Below are 16,370 nucleotides of genomic sequence, written 5' to 3'. Positions count from 1 at the left end.
TTTTCCTTTGTTCTTTCATAGTTTCATTATCATTTTCTAGAAAAAAACTTTGTTATGTTAAACTTCACTTATGGAAACTATTCTTTTTTATGTCAGCATTTTAGGAAAATCATTTTTGGTTGAAAATAATGTTTTTTGCAATTTAGTATTTTTTTTTTCGTAATTAACTATATTGTTTAGAAAAAATTGAAAACTCTGTGAAACTCTAGATGGGATTGTTTCTTTATTTATATCCTACTTTTTCATAATTAGTAATAGAGTTTTGAAAAAACTAGAGTCTCTGTGAGTGCTCCAAAAAATAGATTGATTGGTGAAGGTATAACTATAATATATATCTAAAGATTGTGAATTCCTTTTTTTTTGTAATTAGTATTAGAATTTACAAAAAGTTGGAGACTCTGTTAAGCCTTGAAAAATAGAGCCAAGAGGAATATCTAAGGATAACATACTGGAAACAATAAAAGAAATAAATCCACATTTAAAAGAAACAGAAATGAGACAAAATAAAAAATAGACAAATTTTTTTCTGTAGAACTCTGAACTCGTATCCTTTTTATTCAGTTTGCAATCATCCAACATTCACATCCAGAGAGGAAGTTGACCTGGAGCTGGAGGAGGTGCCCCAACTTTCGAAAAAAAACACAAATAAAGAAGAAGTTAGAACTATTAAACAGAGCATTTAAACAATACAACACAAACTTAAGAAATCAATGTTAAGAGTCTTACCACAATGTTCTTCATCCATGAAATAGCCGAAAACAAAAGAGAGGATTGCAGTCAATACGCAAAGCACCGCTAGTTCAATAAAAGCGGGCAGCACCAATTTCCACCAAGGAACAATTGTTGAAAAAGAATTCTTCAACTTCTTGACTTCCTTCTTCGACTCCAAAATATCAAAGGCAGCTGTACAGGCCAATGCTAAAACTCCAAAGAAAATCCCCCAAACCAACCTAGTTAACGTAGTGCGTGCCTTACAAGGAATCGTAATAGTAAATAACACGGTTAGTAAACCAATAAACAGAGGAGTTGATTGAAGAAACCGGTTTACGTATTCCCTTGCTCTTGTCCTCACTCCTATCTCGGCTTCCAACAAGTCCAAACCTTCTTTCTTGGCAAGGTCAGCCTCCATCTTTGTTACTCTTTCTCCCATTAGCTGTAAAAAAAAAATACAATTAATAAAGAATAAAAAATAAAGAATAAAGAATAAAAGCATCTTAATAGTATGTTTAACAATTTAACCTCATTTGATGGTTTTAGATGCCCACAACAGTGTGTCCTCATATTATATGCTAGTATCTTTTACCAAATACACAATATTTCAAAGTTACAACTCTAGCATACTTGAGGAGCTACAAGGTGTTATCTGTGTGGAGAGAAGAAAGAAGACTTGCAGTACTTAATTTGGTACTGGACCTGGTTGCCTGAGCTCTTCAGTTTTCAGAATGGTTCCAATTCATTACAGCAATCTGTGAACAAGGTGGACCAAGCAAGCACATTTTCCTTTCAAACCAAAAATTTCAATGTCTTCACATTCTTCTATAACTCAGTCTAATGATATTCTTGTACCAACTTTTGATTCCATTTTCCAATCTTATACACCTCCACCTCCTCCGATATCACCTAGTCCTACTTCTCATGCTTCTTAATCTTCAGACTCAACTTGTCAAATAAATTCCCCTGTTCACTCTGAAACTCAATCCAATTATGTAGCTCATTCAAACTCCACACAATCTCATATATCATCAACAACGAATTCGATCCACAATAAACCAATTACAACATCAACCAGTGCATTCCATGAATACAAGATCCAAAACTGCCATTCAACAAGAAAACCTCAATCACAAAATGACCACTAGATCCAAAAATGGCATTTTCAAGCCTAAACGTTTCATTGCTACCAAACACCCTATTCAAGTTCTACATATCCTTGGTGGGTGGTTTACAAATCTTGTTTGGACAAGAACTGATTTACAATATCACAGTATATGCACTCTCCTAGAACTCCACATTTTTCTGCAGTTAAAAGGATTTTGATATAAGTCGAAGGCACTCTAAATCAGGGTATTTGCTTCACAAAAGGGCCTATGTCTCTAACAGCATACTCAGATGCAGACTGGGCAGTCTCCCCATCTGATAGATGATCTACTAGTGGCTTTTGTCTTTCTAGACAATTGTCCTATAGCTAAGAAACAATCTACGGTTGCAAGGTCTTCAACGGAGTCTGAATACAGATCTCATACCCACACAGCAGCAGAGTTATATTGGTTGTGTTTGATCTTATCAAGTTTAAAGGTCTATCTAAAGGATCCTCCAACACTGGTGTGATAATATAAGTGCTATATCACTTGCTTCCAATCCAATTTTCACGCCATGACTAAGCATGTAGAGGTTAATTACCACTACATAAGAGAACTTGTTGTGAACAAAGCAATTAAGTGAAATATCTATGTAAACTTGATCAACTAGCTGGTAGTTTTACTAAGGGTCTCTCTGCATCAAGGTTTCAAACTCTACCGTACAAGTTGGCCATCAGACCATATCTAGTTGAGAAAGGATAATGAAGATTATTCAAGTTTCTGACATTTCAGATTGGGAGAGGGATAGTGCTTGAGAGAGGATAACATAGAATAAGTTATAGCCTTGTTTAGCAAGTATTGTAAAAGGTATACTGATGTAATTCTAGAAGCCCAGCAGTTTGTAGTCGGTTAGTTAAATGACAGCTGTATAGTTGGTTACGCTGTGTCTGTAAATACTTGTAAACATTCTGCATTGAGTAATGAGAAAATATCTTCATTAGAGAGAGAAAAAAATAGTAACTTACCATCATCGTGCTTCCAATGTCCTGCCCTAGCTGCAGTTTTATAAGATTTACTTTGTCTTCAAGATACTGTGATATTTGCCAAAGTCAGAAAAGTAGAAACTTATTAGTTTTGTACTTTTTTAGCATTCCGTAATCCTGAACACAATCTAAATCGTGTATGAATTTTGCAGACAAACACCTGTATATCTGCCTTTCCTTGGAGGTCCTGCCCTAGCTGCAGTTTTATAAGATTTACTTTGTCTTCAAGATACTGTGATATTTGCCAAAGTCAGAAAAGTAGAAACTTATTAGTTTTGTACTTTTTTAGCATTCCGTAATCCTGAACACAATCTAAATCGTGTATGAATTTTGCAGACAAACACCTGTATATCTGCCTTTCCTTGGAGGTCCTTGTTAACCGTCTCCCTTAAAGAATCCACCTTCTCCTAAAATGAAAACGCTAGGATTTTAGTAATAATGCTAACATGGAAAGAGAAGCTAAGCAGTACCAATTCCTCTCTAATTTAAATACAAAAAAGGGGAGAAAAAAATAGTAACTTACCGTCATCTTGCTTTCAAAGTCACACCCTAGCTGCAGTTTTATAAGATTTGTTGTGGCTTCAAAATGCTGTGATATTTGCCAAAGTCAGAAAGGTATAAACTTATTAGTTTTGTACTTATTTAGCATTCCGTAATCCTTAACACAATCTAAATCGTGTACGAATTTTGCAGACAAACACCTTTATATCTGGCTTTCCTTGGAGGTCATTGTTAACCTTCTCCCTTAAAGAATCCACCTTCTCCTGAAATGAAAACGCCAAGATTTTAGTAATAATGCTAACATGGAAAGAGAAGCTAAGCAGTTACCAATATCCATTTTCAATACAAGACTAGAATAATACAAGTATACGTGACTAGAGTAATACATGTACCACATTCTTTCATATCCGATTGTAATCTTACCTGAATATCAGATTTTGTTGCGTAGTCCTTCAGCATTAATAAAACTTCTCTTTGAATCTTGTTCTTAAAATCAACTTCTTTGTGTTCTTTCAAAATTTCAATAGCGGTATTAAGTGCTTCTCTCTAATAGCAAAAAAGTCACAATTAGTAAATATTTCGAAAGGCATAAAAAATCTGAAAGTAGGTTTGCTGTTGGCAAGTAGCCAGTGGATGGTAACTTTGCATGCAATGGTAATAGTAAGCCTGGTGACAAAGATCTCATTTCTCTTTTTATTTGGTATGATTCTCTAGCTACAATTTAATGCTCTTCAGTCTTCTCTTCTAGCTATAGACGGATGAGATATGTTTTCTGTCAAACAGATATGTATGTTCTAATTTTTTGTTTCCTTGGGAAATGTCTTAGGTCCAGAACCTGGAGAATTGAAAGTGGGATTTCTTTATGAAATTGACAAAACATTACTACCCCGCAAGTTGCCAATTCAACTCAAATCCATTAGAGTTGTTATGGTTAGTGATAATCAACTAAATCTATCATGCATCATATCTGTTGTTATTTAACGTACATTAAGCCCAATACATGATAAATATTGAGTATGATGGTGTTTGTTTGATTTGAGTTACAGGTAACTGGGAAGAATGAGCTTAATGCAACCGTGAGATTCCCAAGTACACTTTCTCTGCGTAAATATTTCAGCAGTAACGAAATGGATGGTAGTAATTATAGTAGCGAGAAAAGGAACCCAGAGTTGGATGAACAATTTGTTTTCCAATCGAAGCTCGCGAAAGAAGTCCTAGTTAGACCTATTTTTCCACCGGAGTTTACCGAGCAACATCACCTACAAAGCTTTGGTTGTTACCCTCAAAAGTAGCTGAAATTTCCACATCCCTAACTAATCCAGATTCAGAAGATGAAACTTCAGTGAAGCCTTGTTTGTGCATGTCGTCTTTAAACGACACTCCTGGTTTACTGAAGTGGGGTTATCGGAAAAGAATCACTTTCATTGGGAAACATAAAGAAATAAAAAAGAGTACTACCCCAAGAGTTCCATCGGTTAGCTTGGCTGAAGAAGAAGAAGAAGAAGTTTTGAACACAGTAGACAAGGCCAAAAATAGGACTTTCAAGCTTTGACTATAACTACCCACAAAGTTTTGTGGAAGTGGACAATTTAGTTATTGAGTTTTATAACCGTTTTATTCTCTCTTTTACCTTTAAATAACTACCAAATATTTTCACTAAAAATAAAATAACCACGTGGTTTGCATTTTAATATGGTATATCACAAACAAAAACCACAAAAATTAAACCACCTACGTTATAAACTTAACACAACACATTTTAAAATGCAGATGCACAACACATTTAAAATGCATATGCACCCACATTATAAACTTGCTTACACATTTTAAAGTGCATATGCACAATGCATTTTAAAATGCAGATACAAAATGCATTTTATTATGATGTGAGTTCGACCAACTACTATGAAATGCAACAAGTTGGTTTATGGTTTAGTGTTTAGAAGTTTAGAGTTTAGGCTTAGGGCCTAGTTTACAGGGGGTTAGGGGTTAATGTCTTAAGGTTTAGGGTTTAGGCTTAAGGCCTAGTTTGTAAGGGTTTAGGGTTTAGGTTTAATATCTAGTTTATAAGAATTTTGGGTTTAGTGTCTAGATGTGTAGGGTTTAGGTAACGCCCCAAAACTCAAACAATTACAAACCTATGAGTCTATGACACGTGGTTTTTATAGTAAAATTTCGGCAACATCTCCTCTGTATTTTCGACATTTCATATATATAAACCTGTCATAACCTGAAAATCACAATAATACATTTCTCATTGGTTAACCCAGCTACTTAACCATCTCGACCGATGCCAGAGCAGTTAAATAACTGGCATACAAAATGAGATCACTTCAACATTAGGACTTAATACACCAAAGTACTTGAATGTCTCAACTAATACCAAATCATCCAAGTACCTCATACCAAGTCATTACCGAAAACACGAGTAAAATACATACATCCGAGTCCCATAGCTATCGAAAGGTTTACACCCTTAACAAATGATATTTACTATCAAACTTTCTAAAAGAGATACGAAAGGGGTACAAAGACAATACTTATAGACCTTAGTAGCTTTTTAGTATATTTAACCAGCACTCCTGCAAAACCCGTAAGGGTGTAATAACCACACTCCTAGCAAATAGCATCTACCAACTAATCTTTAAAAATTAGGAAAATGATTGCGAAGAGAAAGTTAATACACAACACAGGTATAACAAAGTTTTACGTTAAATTAAAGTTATACGTTACTAATAATGTTGTTAGTAAATAAACACATTCTATTGCGAACTAGCTTATCAAAATAAGATACATTATATATTTAATATAAAGGCCGCACTTTAAACAAAGTTGCCTATGCATCCGAATCCTTCAAAACTCGCGAGCAAATAATTGTAAGCTATTACAAGGTACACTACATCAGAATGGTAAATTTGTAACAGACCAAATTTTTCATTACCAACGGATATATTTGTAACTAGTGTTGTCACGAATATAAGCGTTAGTGATCAGGTTATCCAGTTATTTTATTTCTTTTTATTCTTTAAATTATTTTATAAACTTTTTCTAATATAACCTAACGTTAATATCCGTTAGAAAACACTGAGAGTACAACGAATTTTGTTGTGCACTGGTCGCACCGATAGTTTACTTGCTCAATGTCCCCAGTTCGATTCTGGGCAGCAACACCAGTTTTTTTTTTTTTTTTTGTGGCCAAAAACATAAGATAAATTTAAATGACCTGCTCGGATCAAAATTCCACATTCTCGTCTCTCTCTCTTCAATCCTCTTTCAAACCTGTGTTTCTCAGCTTCACACAAATCAAAGCCTTTGTAATATTTACCATTTGTCGTCGCCATCCAAAATCCCCCTTTATATGCATTGTTTCACTTCAACAAAGCAACCTAAAAAACTCAACTTTTCCCTTTCTGTTGCTGAAGCCGCTCAATTAACCCAAATCAACCCGAGATTTGGGTGAATAACTATCATTCGCTATCATAGGGATAAATTCTGAATTGAAGAAGAATCGTTCAAAACCCCTATGTTTTTCTCAATCATCAAACACTCAACTCATCTTCTTCTCACGAGATCGATTTTTTTTTTTTTTTTTTTGGTGGCACATTCGAAGGTAGAAGAAGACGGCGCCCATCTCTGGGTTAATCGGGGGAATCTTCACCAAGTATTTCAATCCCTTTCATAGATTCCTCATCTGGCATTTATCTTCCTACCTTGCCCTCCTGTTGTTGTGAATACACTCTCAAAAGGTAACTTTAATCTCTCCTATTTTTTCACCTTTTTATTGATTCATTGTATCTCATTTATTTGTATTTGTGTTTACAGTTGGGTTTTTCTTCTTTGCCATACAAGAGAACTCCATTAAATTGGCTCAGAATCTCTTCTCAAGACACCCGGTATCAATTTGTTATTTTTTTATCTGTTTTCATTAGTTATTGTTGGATTTGAAATATAAATGTTAAGAGAAGTAGTTGCTTTGGGGTTTTCAGTTCTAAGTGAATGATGTCGATCTAGTTTCTAAGACATTGGCTCATAGCTTTAGCTTATACATATGGAGCAAATAAAGTAGTTCAGATAGTTCTTTCTTAATTCAGGAAAAAAGTTTATTTGTGCTTAATGGCTCATTGGGATTCACTACACCAGAATGGCCATTTTGTAACAGTGCAATGAAGTTTAGGGTTCCAGATCCATCAGTCAAAGAGGAAGATGACTAGTTTTATTCGAACTTTGGAGCAACCCTTCTCTCTTTCTTCTGTGGTTTAGGACGATGAACCAGATGAACTAGATCAAGGAGGAAGATGAATCAGGTAAACCCCCTTTCAGTCTAATTTCTCTCTCCTTTTGTTTGCACACAAAATTATAAATATTTTTCTTTTTGGGTTTCTCAATTTGAGTATCTTTGGAATTTTAGGTACAGTTTTTTCTTCTCTTCCATCTATCATTTTTCTTTTGTTTGCAAGAGGAACTATTGTCTATTGGTTTTACAATGGTTTCCTGTTGCGACTAAGTTTAACTTTGAGGTAAAAGGTTAAATCTTTGTTGGTTTAATACTTAATAGCAAGGGTTGCTTTATTGATTGATCTAAGCTAAGTAGCCTATTCAAATAAATTGGATCCATGTTCACTTCTAGCCATGTAGAACCTGACACATCTATCATTGAATGGCTAAATTTTTTACTCACTGAAAATTTTATATTTTTGTTGTAGGACACACGCAACTCGTTTTGCTTTCTTCTTTCCTATTTTGATTTTGATTTTTGGGACTGAAGTAGTGTGCGAAGATCAAGTAACTTCATTTCAATATAAGCAATTGCTTGCTTCCACTTTGATTTATATGTAAATTTCATTTTCAATATATATGTATTTATACCTTTGCAGCTGATTTTTGTCTAGTTTACTTGATTATATTACACATCGACATGTAGTTGTAACTTGTAACTAATTAGTCCTATGCCTGTATGGTCATGAAATCAGGTCCATACAAAATTGGACCATGCTTTAAGATCATTGTTTACGATTTTTCAGCAGTTTATTTAATTTATTAATTTAATGCTTATTGCAATGACCCAATAACAAGTTGCTAGCAATTGCCAAGATTGAGATTTGAATTTCAAGTAAGTTAGACATCGAGTGCCTTATTAGTGTGAACGCAGCTCGAGTAGTGTGTGGTAATGGCTCAGTCGTGACTGTTTTCATTTTTTGTACACACACGACTTAGGAGCGACTTGACCGTATGCCACTAGTTTGTCAGTGAACTATGTCTATGGACCATGTTAGTATGTTACTAGCTAGTCTCGTATTCTGCAATGAATTTAGCAAGTAACGGGGTTATATCACTGTCTATAGACTGTAGTCAATTTCATTTAGCAAGTAACGGGTTTGTATCAATGTCAGTTTCAAGAGTTTCACTAGTTAGTTTTATTTGCAATTTGAGTACTTGATATTCCGTCATTATGTACTGTTCATTTTGGTATTCATTTATTATGACCGCATGAAATTCCTTACACTACAATAACTTGGTATGAATGATTTAGTGTGTGTGCCTCTAATATTTGTTTTTCTTTCTCTTATTTCATTCCTTAATAGGATGAAGAATTGGCACACTGACTGCTTTTCTTATGTTTTAAAGGGTGTGGAAAACAATGATTATTTATGAGATGACTGCAAGGCAAAATTTTAGTTTCGAGTCATCAAATTCAAAAGAATGAAATCCAAAGACATGGTATATTTACTTCTTACGTTGATATAATCTATTATGTCTAGACATGGTAAATTTAGTTTTGAGTCATCAGATTTAGAAGAATGAAATCCAAGTTCACCTTCAGGTATTGTTCTTGCTTAAATCTTGAGTGTGTAGCGAAGTTCTTTTAATACCCTTGAAGGTTACTTTTTTGTGTACTCTTTTTTTTGTCATTAGAAATAAGAAATTACTTGCCTTGCCGAAAGAAATTATTACAAACTAAATTTGTTCTTATGAAGGAAATGGGTTGTTGGTAGTGTTTAGATATTGTTTTCTACATTTAATTCACTTGGAAAAATGGATGACTCATTACACTATGGGTGTTTGAGTGGTAGTTGTTCTACCTTTCTAATACGTTGTGGAAATCATCATGGTAAGGACGAGGTGTTGTTAAGGTGTTATAAGAATTGTGTGATAATGTTGAGGTAGTGCTTTTTAGATTTTGTTTTAAGCCTTGGTGAGAGAACCTAAACCAAATCTATACAAACTAAATCACCCCAACCGTAATTCTTATAAAGGGCTACAATATCAACCAAGGCATTCAATGAGGTCATGATAAGTCTTTCACCACATGCTCAATGAGTTTGATCGTCATGTGCTAAATGGGTTCTACTTAGTCGCATGCATTGACCGCCACGCTAACGTCATGGGTTCCACATGGTCACATGCATCAACCACCATTCTAACACCATGAGTTCAACATGGTCATGCCACTTTCGTCAAAGTGGGTTTAACATAACATCATTCGGGCCACCAGGGGTCAACATGAAGACTTTATCCACAGCCAAATGACAATCTACAAATAAGAGTACTACGTCTCCTAAGTACGCATATTAACCAACGTTATCACGAAATCAAACAATGATCAAATATCTACAAAGACAACCAATACTTCTTATCATAAAGTGGTTATGCCAAGTGGCTACCTACGTACCCTTCAAGGGATCTAGCCATACGTAGTTCTTCCTTTAGAGCTCGACAATCCAACACTATGGGCTATTAAATCGTTGAGTACTTTCGAAATCGGGTGAGTACTTCATACTACGCTTAGCCGCAATTCCGACTAACAATTTAATCCCCGATCACAATCGGGCTCAAAAACTCCCCAAGTACTCGGCCGATTAGTCCCGATTAGCCGAGTAATTGTGTTCACTATTTCAACTATTTCAATGTTAAACATTGAACTCGACATTTCGCCGATTCGACCAACCCTCGATTTTGTAAAGTTTTACACTTTAATCATATTTATTTTAGTTGATTGAGTGTTTTAATTGTTTATTGATTAAGTGGGTTCTTAATTGGCTTAATTATGTTGGTATTTTAAAGTTAAATAAATTTATTTAATAATTATTTGTAAAGAAATCTAGTGTTATGAAAAATTGTCCGATTAATCCCGATTAATCTCCGACCTATTACACCTACTCGCTGAAGAGCGAGTAGCGATTTAACTGCACAGCCAAGACTAGAATTTGACAACGCAATATTAACATTAATCAGTTCAACACTAGAACCCGACAATGCAAATAAAAGGTCTACACCATGTAACACATACATTTACTTTAGAAATGTATCACACCATAATATTCATTCATCAAAGCTAATGTAGCAAGAACTATGAGATAATAACGTGTACTATCAACTTCATCGGCACTCAACAAAATGATGTGCATGTTAAGCTAGGCAACCAATAACTGACCATAATGAGTATTATAATGTTTATGCCGAGTATATAAGATTAAACTAGTTATGGTCAAACGTAAAATAATCACCAAGGTCCTCTGTCTTCCAAACACTTAGCTAAATGCATGCATAAAGCAGCTTAATCCATCATCACATCTTAATAACACAATTAAACACTTTAGTAACTCAAAAAGGTTTAGACACACACCAAATCAGATAGATTAACATCCTAATTAAGACAATAACGAATCACAACACACCATTAACAATGGATCTATATACTTAAATTAATTATACACTCAATACCAATACGAACTTAAAGTAAAACAATCAACAATCATTTCGAACATAAATCGTTCTAGACATGTGAAACAGTAAAGAGAAATATATATATAACCTTTTTCTCAAAGTCAGTGACAAATTCCTCATTAGATTCGAGAAAAAATAGAATAAATATTTACTTGTTTTTGAGTTGTCGAATAAGCTCCTTTAAGATGCATCCTTCCAAGCAAAGTCCACAGTTCTTAAAGATTTTCCCAAAAATTCCATACTACCATATAGTAAAACCCCCAATTTTCCCCATCAAAATGGTTCCAATTTAACACCCCCACCAATTAAAACCCTACTTTGTATTTCTTAGAAATAGTGATGATTAGAAGACCTTCAATCTCACAACTAGTCGATAAATTGAGTAAATTCTTCTCCACAACAAAACCATATTCTTTTTTTTTAAGACTTTAGAAGGAGAAGAGATCGAAGTCCGAGAGAGAGAATGCCTCGAGCCAGCGATGGTGCTGTTCTTCCTTTTCTCTCTTTTTTTTGTGGGCTTTTTTCCCATGGGTCTAACCCCTAAGCCCAATAATATGGGGTTTTACAGTTTATGCTTGGGGTCTAATGCAAGTGCCTATATGGGGGCCTAGCAATTTTTAAGTTTTTACACAATATGCATTTTAGCACTTTTTAAGTTTTACACCATATACATTTTAAAATGTAAAGTATGTTATTATAAGTGAATTCTCAACTATTTATTTTAAAATGTTGAGTTCAAATAACTTAATTATCGAGTTAAAATGTATTAAATCAAGTGCATTTTAATATTTATAAAATTTTAAGAGATGATAGAGGAGGAAATCTCGTTATTTCCAGTAGTTACAAATAAATAAAAAGGGTATTCTTGTCCGTTACTTCCAAAAGTGGGTTGACATGTGTCGAATTCTGGTTTTGGTCAAACTTAATTGTAAAAACTAAAAATATTTACCCTTTGCAAAGCCTTCTCATCATTATCCCCCAGCTGTATCTCATCCTGAAAATATAAAGCATGTAAGTTTTGTTAGTAGAAAAAAACATTATTTTGTACTAAAATAAATAAATAAATAATATATATATATATATATATATATAAATTAAAGCATATAATTGCAACTCACTCTAATTAGGTTCAGCTCTTCAATGACTCTGCCTATATTTTTTTCTTCGATTTTCTCCATATCTAATTACAACTGCAAATATCGAGATTTCAGCAAAAGATACATAATATCGCGATAAGTTAGAGATATATACAACTACAAATATCAGTAATATTTATGATATTTTAAGATATATTGTGATATTTGAATATATTTGGCAATATTTTGCTTATATAATAATTTTATTTAATATTTATCATTATATTTCAAATAAATATAAATGATATATCGTGATATATCAAGAAATATATATTCACAATATCTACCATATTTGTCGATATTTTAGATATCCACGATATTTGTATATCAAATAATGTAAAATACCTCCAAAGAGGGGATATATCCATGATACATATATATCAAGAAATTGTCTGATATTTTGTACTATGACTAGATATATTATTGGTCAAGAGGAAACAAAAAACTGGCAACACCAACTCTCATTCAAATTCCTGAGTCTTACTAAGAGGTACTACTGGAATTATGGCAGGAAACGGGTCGGATATGGCTATATCTAAATCCGAATCCGAATAGTTTGACAATATCACAACTTGAATCCGATATATCTGATAGGGGTGGGCAATGGGCCGGGTCGGGATAGCCCGGCCCTAAACATTTAAAAGCCCTTTAGATATTAAGGCCGGGTCGGCCCGGCCCTAAAGTCAGCATAGGGTCGGGTCGGGCCGGGTCACAAGTCTAAATCTCAAGCCCTGACCCTACCCTAAGCCCTCTTTAAAGGCTTCAGGGTTGGGTTTTAGGGCCGGGCCTATATATTTTCTTCGCTTTACAAATGCCATTTTTCAGACAAAGGTTGTTTTTTTGGTTTCTATGTTACAAATGTCTATTATGTATTTCGCTTTAATGGTGTGGACGGAAACCTTTAGTTCTAAACTTGGTTTGGATGTGAATAAAAATATAATTTATAAAAAGTAAATGGGAAAATAAATTGAGAATAATAAGTTATAGACTTTGATTTGATGATCAAAGAAATAAAATATTATTTTTTTATTAGGCTAGTGCTCATTGTTCTTCATGGCTGCTAGATAGGTTGACAAGTTTTTGTTATATAAGACAAGTTATTGGAAGTACCTTTGGGTGTAAGTGATAAATTACAAAGGACAATATTATTTTAATTTAAAATATTTAACAAAGAGTTGGACAATTATGAATGCTTTCAGATTTATAGTGAAAATGTAAAACTATAACTAGGGCTTGGTTAGGTATTTGAATTAGGGTCCCGCCTATGTTTGAACCTTAGCCCTAGTCCTGCCCTAGAAGGCCTTAGGGTCGGGTCGGCCCTGCCCTAAACTCTGTGAGGGCTTTAGTTATGAGGGCTTTATAGGGCTTAGGGTCGGATCGGTCATGGGCGGGTTATGGTCGTTAGGGCTAAATTCCCACCCCTATTATCTGATAAGGACCTCAGTGAAGGTATTAAAGTAATCAAGTAATGTTATTTACACCCCAAATTATCATTTTCAATTGTAATTAATTTCATCAATCATTAAAATTGGTTTGATTTGAAATTTTTAACCAGGCAACTATACACGTGGCAAAAAACTATCAACACCAGCACTTAATTACACATTCAGAAATAAAAAATAAAAATAAATGTTTTTTTATATTCTAACAGCACGCGGAAAGAAAGAGAGAGAGAAAGGCTTACCCTAATGGTGATATCTCTAGCCTCAGTAAATGCTGGTTCCACAGTTGACGCTCTGCTAAACCCTAAAACCAGAAAAGAACAAGACATTTATTTTCTGTTAAAACATAAATGAAAGAAATTTAATATCTGAGCAAAATGTAGAATAACGAACAAATAATTGTAAGAAAATGGACATGTTCATTTATTTCAAACTGAAAATCCTGAAAAGGAAAATTTTGAGTGAAAAAAACAAGTGTGTTTTATGAGTGTGCTTGATTGAATTATATGGTGGAAACCAAAATAGGAATCAAATATCAAGAACTCCCATTCAAGCAATGCAAACTTAACATTGATATAGTAAACTTAGATACATACCAACATTTTTCACTACGTACAAATAGGTTAAAAAATATGTCAGATTTCCAACGAAAAAACCACCCCAAAATACCAAGAAAGTGGACTAGAAAACTAGATCTATTTGTTTCTTTAACTCTTCGTCTAGACTTCAAAAAGTATAGTAGTCTCAAACCGGAAACTCTCTTTAGTTTACCGTTTGAAGGAAATTAAACAAGAACAGAACTGTTTTATGAAACAAAAGTTAATACCTTTAGTAATGAAATTATTTGATCTAAAAAGCCAAACACTTTAATAGAAGCTAAACTTGCTCTTTCATTCAGAAAAGAGAAAAATGTAAGTCAAGACATATTATTGTGTTTAGAAACGAAATATGAAGATGGTGAAATGAGAGTGGAGAGAAAGAGATGCTTTAAAGCAGTAGTAGTGTAGTGGAACCTTCTCTCTGTGCATCAGCTACGTGAGTGAGAGAAAGAATGAAATGATTTCGTTTGCGTAGAAGCACGTGCCTTTGTTTAGACCACCATGGCTAAAAGATGAAACAAAAGCTTATACCTTTAGTAATGGAAGCTAAGCCTGCTAAAAGAGACTAATATAGGAAATGGAAAATTTTCTGGTTAGAAACAAAGGACTAGATAAAGATGGTGAAATGAGGAGGAAGAGATGCTTTAAAGCAGTAGTAGTGTAGTGGAAACTTCTCTCTTACATCAGCAGAGTGAGTGAGAGAAGAAGTGAGAGAGAATGCAAAGATTTCGTTGGCGTAGAAGCACGTGCCTTTGTTGGTCACGTATTTGGGGTTTGTTAAGACGACAAGTTTTAATGACGGATTTATCCTCCAAAACAAAATCGTGTCTCCACGCCTCTAGGTAATAGAAGCAGCACGCCAGCACAGCGCGACAGCCAGTGTTAACTGGTTTTACCCAGTGTTCGTGATTCCGAACGAAATCTCGGAATTCCGCCTAATATTTTGGGTTTTCAAAAAATTGGAATTCCGAATATAGAATTGAAATTTTGATTATTCTGAAATAAGTCAAAAGTTCAAATATAATAGGGTTGAAATTTGATGATTTTCGGTTTTTGGATTTGTCGGAATTTTGAGAATTCTGAAAATTCTGAAATCCCGAACTATGGTTTTACTGATAGTCACAAAAATCTCCGATTTTTTAAAAAAAACGTAAAAAGTCTCCGAATTGACAGATTACCGAATTTCAAAACGAATAAACAATAAAAACGGTAAAAGTCTCCGAATTCTTTATGTTTAGCAATTTTTAACGATTTTTTTCCGATTTTTTTTATAATGGATAGCTTTATATTAATTTTTTTAATATTTTACTTTCTAAATTGCAATTATTTTGAGGATATCGTAAGATATAACAAGATTTTACATATATATTTGTAAAATTTGAATTTGATATATGCTCGAAGTAACCCTGACATGATGCACAGTCACACACTACATACTATTTTATGTTTTAATTATTTAAGAATTTCTCGATTTTTTCCGATTTTTTTAACGAATTTTTACGAATTAACGATTTCTTCTTTGCCGAATTATATTGATGCCAAATTCCGAATTTGTGACTATACTTTTACCTTGAGGACTTGTTGTCCTCACTTTTTCAAATTGTTCGTGGACTCGTGGTGATATGCGGTTCAATTTTCACGAGTCCTCTTATTAACCATTTCACTATTATATATATATATAAAGTATGGCAAACGGAACCTGCTCATGTATATATATATATATAACACCTAGTGAATGAAGTGGTGTTTAACACCAGCCAATTAATTTGTCATGTAGTAATTTTTTTTTTAAAGTATAAACATAAGAGCAAGTCTCGTCCAATGGAGATGTTATATGCATAGTTCGGGATTTCAGAATTCCGACAAATAAAAAAACCGAAATTGACAATATTTCAACGCATGTCAAATTTTGATTTCGATACGATTTCGGAATAATTAATATTTCAACTCTTTATTGTATTTCCCGATTTTTTTTAAAACCAAAATATATAGCGGAATTCTGATATTCCGTTAGGAATGAATCTTGAACACTAGTTATATGGTAACTCATATAGCCACCCCAAACACCAAATGACCGTTCTAATGGAGTTGCTTAGAAGGGTCTTAAATTTGGCTGGTGTTATAA

At 33.8% G+C, this 16,370-nt stretch overlaps 1 protein-coding gene across 2 annotated transcripts; it reads right to left on the bottom strand.

Moving 5' to 3' along the window:
• Positions 1-336: 336 nt before the first annotated feature.
• On the bottom strand, positions 337-11,581 carry LOC147512849 (uncharacterized). Of its 2 annotated transcripts, none has more exons than XM_086599492.1 (9): positions 11,221-11,581; positions 3,767-3,889; positions 3,544-3,603; positions 3,366-3,431; positions 3,187-3,249; positions 3,003-3,074; positions 2,825-2,890; positions 727-1,153; positions 337-626 (listed from the first exon to the last, which is right to left on the bottom strand). In XM_086599492.1, exons 1-9 carry the CDS (start codon positions 11,257-11,259, stop codon positions 580-582), a joined length of 963 nt encoding a protein of 320 aa, XP_086455618.1. In that variant the 5' UTR covers positions 11,260-11,581; the 3' UTR covers positions 337-579. The 2 variants fall into 2 exon arrangements, with proteins under 2 accessions (XP_086455618.1, XP_086455617.1); XM_086599491.1 differs by having other exon boundaries at positions 3,544-3,606; positions 11,221-11,577.
• Positions 11,582-16,370: the final 4,789 nt, after the last annotated feature.

This window comes from Coptis chinensis, chromosome 3 (genome assembly GCF_015680905.1).
Source record: "Coptis chinensis isolate HL-2020 chromosome 3, ASM1568090v1, whole genome shotgun sequence".
Classification (NCBI taxonomy): domain Eukaryota; kingdom Viridiplantae; phylum Streptophyta; class Magnoliopsida; order Ranunculales; family Ranunculaceae; genus Coptis; species Coptis chinensis.
The sequence above is the reverse complement of the archived record's forward strand: the minus strand, read 5'-3'. Positions and strand labels throughout refer to the sequence as shown.

Excerpts from the sequence above, each read along its gene's own strand:
- LOC147512849 (XM_086599491.1), bottom strand. The coding sequence starts at position 11,259 with ATGCATCTTAAAGGAGCTTATTCGACAACTCAAAAACAA. Across the intron at positions 3,890-11,220 it reads ATTCGACAACTCAAAAACAA|AGAGAAGCACTTAATACCGC; the intron begins GTAAATATTTAT and ends TTTTGCTATTAG. Across the intron at positions 3,250-3,365 it reads ACTTTGAAAGCAAGATGACG|GAGAAGGTGGATTCTTTAAG; the intron begins GTAAGTTACTAT and ends TTTTCATTTTAG.